Here is a 12,809-nt window from a genome sequence, read left to right as displayed (position 1 = left end):
AATTTTACGGGCCCGTAAAGTGAGAGACCACACGTTAGGGCAATCAGGGCCTAACCATGCCAGCATTCCTTTACAATTTTATTTTATGCAATCCTGCTATGACCATGCCTCATTGCCAGCTCAGAGGATTAACGAAGTGACCATGAAAAAGCAAAGGTGGAAAAAGTGCTTTAGATGGCTTGGACCTACCAGCCAAAGTCAAAATGATAATTTGCTTTAAGTACAGCTGTTTTAACACCAACAGTATCCCAACTCCTAATAACACAGAAATGAGACTGAAACAGACATTTGTCCATATTCATCCTTTAGATTGTCAGATATACACATTATAGACTTTCCTTTTCATACATTAACATACCTACTTTTTAATAGTAAAGAGAATTGTCTGTTTATGCTTGAAAACACTGGGCCATTGGTGCAGTATTTGCTCAGAGCGGATGGATGGCACCAATGAGCCACCTTCATTGTTTTTTTTAACTGAACAATGCTCCTTGGAGGTCTCCTACACATACACTAGGTTCTTCTGGCATGCACAAGATCAGAGCCCACAGTGGCATGGCTGCAAGTCAGCAGCAGGATACAGCTAGAAAGTGCTCTAATAAATTAACCTTTTTATTTCTTCATGAGATTCAAATGATTTATTGCTATCTCCTCTCTCATGTCACAATAAAAATGAACTTTACCATTAGTAAATAGCCTTCATATGACATCAATGATGAATAATTCCATTTTAAAGCAACATTTCAATAGGGCCAAATGTTTTGCTACATTGCAATGCTCAGGACTGAAGCTGAAATTCTCCTGAGAGTTTATAGCACTGCTTACTCTCAGAAGGAGTCTTTACCTTTTAAATAAAAAGTTTCAGGTGTTTGCTCTGGGTACTGCTCCCAGCTATAGAAGTTGGGAAGTTGTTGCAACAGCACCTGGTCTCCTGCTGTTCTGAGCAAGGGGTCTAAACGATGCCAAAAGTATAACCCGTTCTCTTGGCACTTACTAAATACTGAATCAGAAAAAAATGACATTTAATTTTCAAGTTATTTCCTCTTATGGCTGTTTAGTGCTGTATCCCTTCACAGCATCAACAGCCCTGGCTGAACCAGGGAGCAAAAGCTGGGCCCAGGATTTTAATTTCCTGGGTCTCCTGCATGCCAGGCGGGAGAAACCATTTTGAAAACTCCCTTTAGCGCTTGTCCTCTGAAATAACTATGGTCGTAAAAGTACCGTATTTTTCGCTCCATAAGACGCACTTTTTTTCCCCCAAAAGTGGGGGGAAAATGTATGTGCGTCTTATGGAGCGAATATAAAAAAAACAAACAAAAATCTAACAACCCCTCCCCCCCTCCTGACTCCCCCAAGACCTGCCGACTTAGTTTACCGCAACCCCCCCTCCTGACCCCCCCAAGACCTGCCGACTTAATTTACCGCAACCCCCCACCCTCCTGACCCCCCCCAAGACCTGCCAACTTAATTTACCGCAACCCCCCACCCTCCTGACCCCCCCAAGACCTGCCAAACGTCCCTGGTGGTCCAGCGGGGGTCCAGGAGCAGTCGGGGAACGATCTCCTGGGCGTGGGCCGTCGGCTGCCAGTAATCAAAATGGCGCCGACGGCCCTTTGCCCTCACTATGTCACTGGGACCGACCGCTGCTATTGGTCGGTCTCAGTGACATAGTAAGGGCAAAGGGCCGTCGGCGCCATTTTGATTACTGGCAGCCGACGGCCCACGCCCAGGAGATCGTTCCCGGACCGCTCCTGGACCCCCGCTGGACCACCAGGGACGTTTGGCAGGTCTTGGGGGGGGTCAGGAGGGTGGGGGGTTGCGGTAAATTAAGTCGGCAGGTCTTGGGGGGGTCAGGAGGGTGGGGGGTTGCGGTAAATTAAGTCGGCAGGTCTTGGGGGGGTCAGGAGGGTGGGGGTTGCGGTAAATTAAGTCGGCAGGTCTTGGGGGGGTCAGGAGGGTGGGGGGTTGCGGTAAATTAAGTCGGCAGGTCTTGGGGGGGTCAGGAGGGTGGGGGTTGTTAATTTAAAGTGTGGGATGGGGTTTTTTTTGGGGGGGGGGGAGGGGTTCCCAGAGAAAAAAGTTTTCTGATCTGGGGAGTGGACCGAAATGGCCCTCCCCAGACCCGAAAACAAAATGGGGAGAAAAAAAAAAAAGCTATGCACTCCCCTAATTTGCTCCATAAGACGCCCAGACGCAGAGCCGGTGTAGCACAATTTTTTTTTTTTTTTAATTTTCCCCCTCTGAATCCTAGGTGCGTCTTATGGTCAGGTGCGTCTTATGGAGCGAAAAATACAGTACTTTGCTAACTTTATTTATTTATTTATTTTAGTTTTTTCTATACCGGCATTCGTGAGGGTATCACATCATGCCGGTTTACAATAAACAGGGAAGTGATAAACGGAAACAGTGAACGAAATAAATAAATAATAGGTGCTAAAAAACATAAAATAGTTAGTTACAATAAAAAATGCTTGCATTTTCCAGAGATTGTACCAGAAATACCTAGATTGTGATTTTAAATGTTATTTTTACCCCTAATAAATGCCAATACAATAGACCTTTCATAGTTGAATATGTCAACACAAACAGCTTTTAACTGTATTAAATTAGAATTACAAACCATTTGATAAAATGTTATTTTTAGTTGTTGCCAATGAGTTTTGTTACTTTTTTCCCCATACTTAAAGAATTTCAGTGAACCCTTCAAACTATATTTTACATGGTCTTTTACTTGTTTTATCTTTTTTTAAACAGACCTGAGTTTCCTTGAGAGAGTCAGAATTATAAGAAATGTCTTTAGGAATAATTCATCTTTACTACTGTCTTCTTTTCCTTTTTACTCAAATTTTCAGGTGATGCAAAATAACCACATAGCATCCGTTACGCTGTATGGGCCTCACAAGCCTGGCAGCCAAGTCAGAATGTCTGATCTTTCCCAGTGAGCATTGAAATCGACGAATTGGAATGCTACAGAATTAGTTCGCTGTGCCTTGATTTGCTGCCACCTATCTGACAAAGCATGGTATATAGTATTTCTGCCTCTGGCGTGAAGATGGCGATGTTCTCTCAGCTCTTCACTGCGAGCCTTGGACATAGTTATGTGTGTGTGGTGGTGGTGGTGGGGGATGAAAGAGCATGAGATGAATGCATTGTTGTTTTCCTCCTTTCTTTGTTGCCCTGGACCTGTGGCGAGCAGCCTTGGAAAAACTGTGCACCCTTCCCGAGCTGGCCGGCAAGGGAGCTTAGAAGGCAGGCACCCAACTGAACAGTGACTGCATTGTTTTAGGAAGCACAAACATTCTGAGCCTTGCAGCTACCCGGAAGCAGGAATTTGTGCATTGTGTTGCTGTATTAATGTGGTAGTCATGTTTTAAGGCGCGAGAAAAATTAGGTTTATAACTATATATGCACATTGATATGTCTGTGGCTTAGGACATTGTACCAAGTTTAACAAAAGTGTATATATGTCTTTGAATTCAAGCACCACATCTTTATGTAACTTTAAACAAACAAGTTGCATGTGCATAATACTGGGTTGTAACATTTGCACTACATACACTTTAAGTACTTGATAAACAATAGATTGACTGAAGAGCATCTGTGTGCTGGGTATGAAATGGGTTGTGAGAAATATTTCATATATGCTGTGCATAAGGCGTATTTATATGTTGGAATGGAAATGTCACCCCTTCTGCACTAATAGTTCATTGGCCTGTTGAAGCAGTTTTTTTTTTCTGTCACACCTGGTTTATTTTATTTTGTTTGTTATTCCTGACATCTAACCCAAGAATAAACAGATAAGGAGATAGAACTACCTAAACTGAACTAAGTCATTTTTACAGTTCAGGCTGCAGTTGCTACCCAAGCGAAGAGGTCATTAAACAACTATCTCTTCTCCCGTAGACTTTTTGCCCTAAGTGTGTATCCAGCCCTAGTGTTTAGGGCAAATAGTGATGGCTTGGGAATTGTTTTCATATCACACTGTGCAAGACTGCAAAGGCTGTAGTGTAGTAACTGAAGAGCTCACTGATGCATTTTTTATCAACTAGTGGTGAGAAGGGAAAAAATTGGCTAATCAAATTGATAAATCAGCTACTTCTGGAGCATAAAGATAAATGGCCATCCAAGCGATATGAATAGGCTTCATGGAGCTTTACATGCAGACTCAATTGAGTTCAGCCTTCTTCCATGAATTTAGTAGTTTCTTGGGGAACTACATATTAGCAGTAAGGTAGGGTAAGTAACCAAATCCACACTGGCACATTGTGTGCAATGGTAAAATTAAAACTGGTTAATACCTTCCAGTATAGTTAATTTAAAATGGGAAGTAGAGGGAGTGATTCTTAAATAGCTTTTAGATAATTGCAACCTTGATCTTCAGACCTTGACAAACTGAGCACCTGGTCCAACCCATCCCCAAAAGAGAGATTTCATCTAGATTGAAGTCCATTTTGTACAGAAATAATTGACAACAGTTTCATTCCTGACAATCTGCGTAAGATTTCTTTTGAGAAGAATGCGGTCACATCAGGCCTGGATTTAAGCATACGCAGCAAAAGCAGTTGCCTACGGTGATACATTTTGAAGGTGTTAAATGTGCAGAAGAACTAGGAGCCTAGGGCCAGGTGCCAACACAGCTTTAAAAGGGAACTGCCACAGCATTCTGCCTGTGGGCAACAAAATATTAAAACTGGCACTGGATCACATTCTTTAATAGATATGTTGCTTTTCATTGATTCCAAAAGCCTGTTTGGGGGTTTTTGGGTTTTTTTGCTTTATTTAAAATAACCAACTCGAGTCAGATTCGTCAGGCTTCTCCTCTCTTCTCTGATGAAAAACATTTCAATGGTTATGGGCATAACGTCCATTTTTATTATATTTTAATACCATAATCTTAACCAAAGACATGTTTGCGCTAAAAAATAAAATGTTTCAGCATTTCTGTACAATCTAGCTGTACACCCTGGAAAACAGGGGTTAATGTTTTCAAGCCCGAAAGATGGATTCCACATCATATCTAGCTGGAAATGTGGGAATTTTGGCATTCTGTCCAGTCGTACGAATGGAAAAAACATTTTCCTATATAAAATGTTAATCCTTTTAAAAAATTAAAAACTGTTAACTAATTAATATTCTGGTGTTGCAACTTGTGCTACACAGACAAATTTGTGCATTTTTCAATGTGTGTAAAGATTTTTGTAAATATGGAGTGGGGGTTGTACTTTTCACTCTGTACAGCATAATCCTGTATAGTTTATCAAAGAATCAGAGAGATTGAACATTGCACTGTAAATGATGTTTTGGATCTTAGACGGCTTTGCAGGGTTGATGTGTAGGGAGTGTGCGTATGTGTGTGTGTGTAGGTGGATGGTAATCTTACCATTTTAGTCTTTCTGTATATTGTAGCATTCTAGACTGTTGTAATATTTTTAAAAACTCAGAACGCCCTGGAGGTTTAATAAATGAAAAAGAGAGAGCTCCTGTTACTCTTGCCATTCCTGGACCTTGACTCCTCTTGAATTCCTATGCAGTCTCTGCTGTCTTACATGATCATTGTTTGCTGTACTTGACTCTTTCTTTGTTTCCTTTCTAACATAATTTGTTTTGATTTTCTATAGCCCTCCTGTAAATTAAAAAGAATACACAATCATGTATAATGAAAGGCAAATAAATGACTGTTACTGTTGCCCATGACATACAGTAACTTAGTATTGAAATGAAGAAATTCTTTCTTTTGGTTTGGTTATTTTGATTAATTATGTTTACATTATGCTAAAAAATAACAGGAGTCAAAGTACCTAAAACACTTGAGCTTCACCTTTTGGTATCAAAGTTTACCATTCAAGGAGGCACCTTTTATTTACTAGCCATGGTAAAACTAGAGTTCATGGTCTAGTATTCTTTAGCCCCAAATGTGTGTGCTTCAGCATACTCTAGTTTCCATGCAGTGAAATCTCTTATAAGCACGTTTTTAAACAACCCAATTCTCCTCTTAGTTCTTTTTGTTTTAAAACATTGTGAATGCTGTTTGACTGGATTAGCTAGATGGTGAAATCTAGTTAACTTTGGTTTCTTTCATAGGGGTAGATTTTATAAATTTACGCGCGCGCGTACTTTTGTTCGCTCACCAGGCGCAAACAAAAGTACGCCGGATTTTATAAGATACGCACGTAGCTTATAAAATCCGGGGTCAGCGCGCGCAAGGGAGTGCACATTTGTGCAACTTGCACGCGCTGCCCGTTCCCTCCGAGGCCGCTCCAAAATCGGAGCGGCCTCGGAGGGAACTTTCTTTTTACCCCCCACACCTTTCCTTCCCTTCCCCTACCTACCCCCCCCCCCCCCCCACCACCTTTATCGGAAAAGTTACTACTGCCTCCGGGCAGTAGTAACACGCGCCGGCGCAGCAGGCCCCGACACAGGCCGCTGTGTCGGGGCACTCGGCCACGCCCCCGGACCGGCCACACGCCCCCAGACACGCCCCCGACCGCCTCTTTTTGCAAGGCCCGGGATTACGCGCGTCCCGGGGCTTGCGCACACCGCCGAGCCTATGCAAAATAGGCTCGGCGCGTGCAGGGGGGGTTTGGGGTAGGTTTTCGGGGGGTACGCACGTATCCCTTTGAAAATCTACCCCAAAGTGTTTTGCCGCAATTGTCTGGCACTCCAAGTAAACCACAAATTTTAAGGTCCAAAAGCTAAGACAGCAAATTCAAAAGCCTGCTTAAAAAGAAATTTCTTGTCGACTTTGAAAAATACAGTGGTTTAAAGACACTTAAGAAGTTACTATTTTAAAACTGATTGATGCAATAACTTATAGGGTTAGCAACAACCTGAATTTTATGAAGGCACAGAACTCTCTGCTGGGGAGATTGATGGTCAAACAGCAGCAGCAGCAGTTGGGCTTGGTATGAAGCATCCTGATCCTGAGAGCATCAAAGGCTTTTGAAAATTGCTGCAATATATGCTATTGTATTGTCAGTAGTTTACCTGTGCTAAGTGCATGTAACGCGAGTAAATGGGCTTTTGAAAATTGCTATGATAGTATGTTACATTTACATTAACATTTTTCTTTGAACATTAAAAAGTAGGCATGTAAATACCAACCTCGACCAGACTCCATTTCCTGGAATGCCTCTACCTATGTACCTAGAAGTACTCATGCAGTATGTATACACACAATTTTACATGCAATTTTCTAAACAGCATCTCTGCAGGTCAAGCATTATATTACCCACAGATGTTTCTTTGAAAATGACTTTCATTTGTCCAGTTGGAATCATAGCAAGCTTTACAGTTGCAATACATCAGAAATCTACGGTAAATGCAGCCAGCACTAAAGTGAATGACCTGGCAGGGTCTTTCTTGTCCAAGAATTGTAAATTGGCTTCATCAGAGAGAATACAGTATATTGTATCATAAGTGACACTATAATTCAGTAAAGTGGAGAATATAGAGGGTATATAAACACACTATATTATTCCTAGGACAAGCAGGAATGGTAGTCCCCACACATGGGTGACATTGGATGGAGCCCGGCAAGGAATACTTATGTCAAAGTTTCTGGGACTTTGACTGTGCACAGTGAGCATGCCCAGCATCCCCTAATCCACACATCCACGTGGGGTCCCTCTTTAGTCTTTTTTTTTTCTGCAGAGATTTCACTTCGCGGTAACGTGAGCTCTTGGCTTTTCACAGATTTATTTTTGTTCTTTTGCGCATTTCATTGACACTGGGTCCCTCTTGGTTCCCCTTAGATTCCTCAGTCAGGTTTTTCAGTGGTTGAGTATGTTTTTGCTTCTGTTCCACACACACCCCCCCCCCCACCCCCCGGGCGGCCTCGGTGCCCACCAGTATCGACATCCACCGTCACAGTCTCTTGTTTTTCCCTTTCTTTTCATTCGTCATGGCCTCGTCTGGTTTCCGTCAATGCCCCGTGACAGAGGATCATGTCTATCACAGACCCTCACAAGGTATGTGACCTCTGCCTGGAGCATTGCACAACATCCAGTGTTGCTGCTTGTGCGCCAGATGACCCCTAAGGGATGTCACACTTGATAAGATGGAGAAACTCTTCAGTTTGAGGAAGTCCAAGCCATCGGCATCTGCAACATCCGCACCGATGGACCTTGGAGCCGCACCAATGGACACCGAATCATCGACATCAGCGGGGCCGTCTGTTCCATCAATGCCATCGACAGATAGGGGTGCTGGGGAAAGACCAGGTTGAGTACTGAAGGAAGCATCAACATTGGTCACCTTTGATGCCCAGTGCCGGGCTCAGAAGGCCACCAGCTCAAGCCGTGATGCCCCCGAAGAAACCCTATGTCGATGAGTGCCCATTATCGATGTGGGGTCCATGACTGCTCCACCAGTCCTGGTGCTAGTCACAGATCCAATTCAGGGATCCAAGAAAGATCTGACCACCCCTCCTGCCTCCTAGTTGGTTTTGGCATTGGCAACTTTTGAGGAGGAGTTGGAGCACAGAGTCCAGCTGGTGATGGAATGGGCATTGCAAGGCATCGAGCTGGTGGCACCAACAGTGCCGGTGCCTGCGCATTCCATGCTGGAAATGCTGCTGGAACAACTCAGTGTGCTCATTGGTCTATTACCGACCCAGTTGGAGTCAGTTCCCAGGAGGCCATCGATGCCTGGCGGGACACTGATGCTTCCCCCGACAGATACGGTGCTTGTTGCTGGTTCATCCGAGGAGAAAGTTCCATTGAGGTCAGTAGGTACACAGAGGCCTGCAATTTCCGGTCCAGCTTTGCCGGGGCCGGCACCCATACCACTGGTGCCCATGCTTCTGGACAAAGGCCAAGCACCTAGGATGCCATCCCCTGTGGATTACAGTGAGGATGAGGTCCCTTATGACCCCTGGGTGGATGACACTGCAGAATCCTCCTCCAAGGGTCTCCCTTCAGAGCCATCTCCTCCAGAAGAACAAAGGAGGTCTCCACTGGAGGATTTGTGCGGGTGATGGCCAAGGCCATCCCTTTTCAATTGAAGACTGAGGAGAACGCCGGGCACAAGATACTGGAAATCCTCCAGTTCATACAGGCTCCTAAAGAGATCATGGTGGTCCCGGTGCATGAGATCTTTAATGAGTTGCTGTTGAGGATCTGGGAACTCCCCTTCACAGTACCTCCTGTAACCAGGAAGACGGATGGGGTTTACCTCTTCCAACAGGCTACCGGAATCGAGAAGCATCAGCTGTCACACTAATCGGTAGTGGTCAAATCCACTCTCAAGAGGGCCAAGTGCTCTCGGACCCATGCCTTGGTACCCCTGGGGAAGGATCACCGAGCAATGGACGCTTTTAGGAGGAAAGTATTCCAGGGGGCCATGCTCATTGCCCACATCATCAGCTCTACATGAGCCAATACTTGCACAACCTCTCGAAGCAAGGGCAGGAGGCAGCCAAGCAGCTGCCTCAACAGCAGCAATACACCTTCTTATTGCTGGTGCGTCAGGGCCTGGAGTGTGGAAAACATGAGGTTCATTCAACCTATGATGTTTTCGAGACTGCATTGAGAGTCTCTGCAGCGGGAATCAACACCCGCAGAATGGCATGGCTGCGGGCCTCGAATCTCTGACCAGAGGTATAGGAAAGACTTGCTGACTTGCCCTATACAAGAGAGAGTCTCTTTGGAGATAAGGTGAGGGACGCTGTGGTCCAGTTAGGGGATCGCCATAAGACCCTCCAGCAACTCTCCGCCAGCTCTTCAAACTCACCCTCCTCAGCCAGGAGGTCAGCGAGGCAAGGGCAGAGAAAATCTTTCTACTGCCAGAGGAAGTACTATCTCCCGGCCCCTCACTTCTGTTTGCAGAGGGTATCTCCTGTGGCTATCCCAGGCAGCAGAGAGCTCCCAAGCCCCAGCCAAATTCCTGAACGGGGTTTTGACTGGATCATAGGGAGCATGAGCCAGCCACCTGTACCTGAGATGCTGGTGTGTGTCTCCGGTCAGGGGTAGGCTACAGTTCTTTGCAAATTGGTGGTCCAGTATAACCTCAGACTAGTGGGTTTTATCCATCGTCCGTCAAGGGTACCAATTGAACCTTTTGGGTGTTCTGCCAAATTGTCTGGGCCCATTTTGGGGGCCAATAGTGCATCAGGAGGTACTGTTAAGGGAGCTCTCTGCCCTCTCTGCAGCTCCATAACTGCTGTCCACATTAATGGTGGGGGTGGAAGGGAAATAGAACCAAAAAGCTAAGAGAAACAGATAAGTATGAGAAAAAAAAATGTGTGAAGCTTGCTGGGCAGACTGGATGGGCCGTTTTGGTCTTCTTCTGCCGTCGTTTCTATGTTTCTTAACAGCCAGAGCGGTCAAACCTGTCCCACCAAGGCAAAGAGGGCAGGGACTCTACTCCCGGTACTTCCTGATTCCAAAGAGAACAGGGGGACTCCATCCCATCCTAGACCTGAGGGCCTTGAACAAGTTTATCAAAAAAGAAGAGTTCAAAATGGTTTCCTGATTCCCCTCCTACAAAAAGGAGACTGGCTATGCTCCCTCAATTTAAAGGATGCATACACTCACATTGAGATCTTTCCAAGTCACAGAAAGTATCTCAGATTTGTGACAGGAAAACAGCACTTTCAGTACAGAGTGTTGCCATTCAGGCTAGTATAAGCCCCACCCTTACTTGAACTTTTGGCTGGTTGAGAGTGCCTCAGTCCATGCTTTTGACCCTCCGTGTTGGAGTCACTAGGGTTCGTCATCAATTACCCAAAGACCCATCTCAGCCCGTCACCTCAATTGGACTTCATAGGAGCCCTGTCAGGGCCTCGGAGGGAACTTTCCTTCGCCCTCCCCCCACTTTCCCCTCCCTTCCCCTACCCTAAACCCCCCCCCCCTAACTTTGCGCGCGCCGGGCTGGCTGCCCCGCTCTGTGTTCTGGTCCGGGGGCTGGTCCGGAGGCCGTGGCCACGCCCCCGGGCCGAAACCAAGCCCCGCGGCGCTGCCCCCAAAATGCTGTGTCACTCGCGACACGCCCCCGAAACGCTGTGTCATTCCTGACACGCCCCTCCATGCAAGCCCCGGGACTTACACGCGTCCCGGGGCTTGCGCGCACCGCTGAGCCCATGCAAAATAGGCTCAGCACACGCAGGAGGGGTTTGGGGTAGGTTTTCGGGGGGTACGCGCGTATCCCCTTTGAAAATCTACCCAGTGTGCATAGTCAAAGTTCCAGAAACTTTGAAATAGGTTTTCCGTGCTGGGCTCCATCCGATGATTTCACCCATGTGTGAGGACTAACATCTGCTGTCCTAGGAGAATACCTGTTATAGGTAAGCAACTCGGCTTTCCCTTGAATTATAGTTTAGTGCTGTAACCATTACACAACTCCTCTTCCTTCCACAGTAAGTGATAAATTAATACTCAAGGTTCCCAAGAGTCAAAATGATGGTACCAACTTTTTCTGAATGTTTGCAGTCCATGAAATAAATAAAATGATTACTAAAGGAGAATTGTCAGAAGGATGGCCTATTGGCTCAATAGCAATGCATGTACTGCCATTTAGGAGGCTCAGGTGCAGTCTTTACTTAAGCCAGCCAGTGCCAGGCTACTGCAGAGGCAATGATCACAGCCCAGAGGGTGGAGAGAGTCCCAGCCTTCATCCAGTAGTGATATCCGGAGTGCATATATTCAGGATTCCAGATAGAGCTGTGGTAGAGAACTGCCATTACAATGGTTGGGATAGGCAGGAAAGGGTTTTTTTATTTATTTATTTATTTTTAGGAAAACTCCAGGTTGCTACAAATGAATATTATAGCATTGTAGCTCCAGTAAACCTCATTGATCTGAACTAGAATGCTTATATTTAACTGTGCCCATCCGTTAAGATTACTTGCCCACAAGATTTTTCAGCTAATTCTGTTTTTGACATATTTAAATTGCATTTAGTTATATTGAAGTTGCATTTAATTTGCTTTGAAGTTGTATTCAAATATATTCATTCTAATTTGCAGGTTAGGTTTGTTACATGGGTCGTTTTACATTCAAATGTGTTTAAATCAATTTGTAATTAATGGTATTTGGGGTCGTATATATGGGAAGATATGTTAGTTTCTTGCTCCCAGTTATTTGTATCCCCTGTTTCTTGTAATCGCTCCATCGTGACACCTCAGTTTCATTGTAAACCGGTGTGATTTGTATTTTTTATAGGAACGTCGGTATAAAAAAGTCACAAATAAATAAATAAATAAATAGTAAACGCCAGTTCTGATTGAGCAGGAAGTTCAAAAGAATAAGAGGAAACGAGTTTAAATTTAAAAAAAAAAAGGAATGCTTATTGGGATTTCAGCTTCTGGGGTAGGCAAACACAAAGGCCTTGAAACACCACAGGCATATCCATTATTCAGAAAAGAACATAAAAATGTAAGAAATGTCATGCTGAGCCAGACCCCAAGGTTCATCGAACCCAGTATCTTATCTGAGAGTGGCCAATTCATGTTGCAAGTATCTGGCAGATCCCATAAAGTAGAATTGTTCCTTGTTACTCCCAGGAACAGCAATAGCTTTCCTTAGTCTACCTATCTAAGAACACATTATGAACTTTTCCTCTAAGAACTTGTCCAACCTTTTAAACTCTGTTATGCTGGTCACCTTGACCATGACTTCTGGCAACAGTTCCACAGCTTGATTATGTGCCAAGTACAAAAATACTTTCTACTATTTGTTTTAAATTTTCTGGTTGTTAGTTTCATGGAGTATCTCCTCATTTTAGCATTTTTTGAAAGGGTAAATAGCTATCTTTTATTTACCTGTTTATTTAATGCTTTATTTACTCACCTTACTTAATGAAAAATTGCTGGT

General features: G+C 44.5%; 1 protein-coding gene across 2 annotated transcripts in view; it reads left to right on the top strand.

Annotated features, from left to right (window-relative positions):
* C7H16orf70 (chromosome 7 C16orf70 homolog) overlaps positions 1-5,476 on the top strand; it is a 214,550-nt gene extending 209,074 nt beyond the window's left edge. For both annotated transcript variants that reach the window (XM_029608692.1, XM_029608693.1), the window contains exon 17: positions 2,853-5,476. In XM_029608692.1, coding sequence (XP_029464552.1) covers positions 2,853-2,942 — 90 coding nt within the window. In that variant the 3' untranslated portion in view covers positions 2,943-5,476. The remainder of the gene's footprint in view (positions 1-2,852) is intronic.
* The last annotated feature ends 7,333 nt before the right edge of the window (positions 5,477-12,809 follow it).

The sequence above is a fragment of the Rhinatrema bivittatum genome, chromosome 7 (assembly GCF_901001135.1).
Source record: "Rhinatrema bivittatum chromosome 7, aRhiBiv1.1, whole genome shotgun sequence".
NCBI lineage: Eukaryota > Metazoa > Chordata > Amphibia > Gymnophiona > Rhinatrematidae > Rhinatrema > Rhinatrema bivittatum.
Note: the sequence above shows the minus strand (reverse complement) of the source record. Positions and strands in the feature narration are given on the sequence as shown.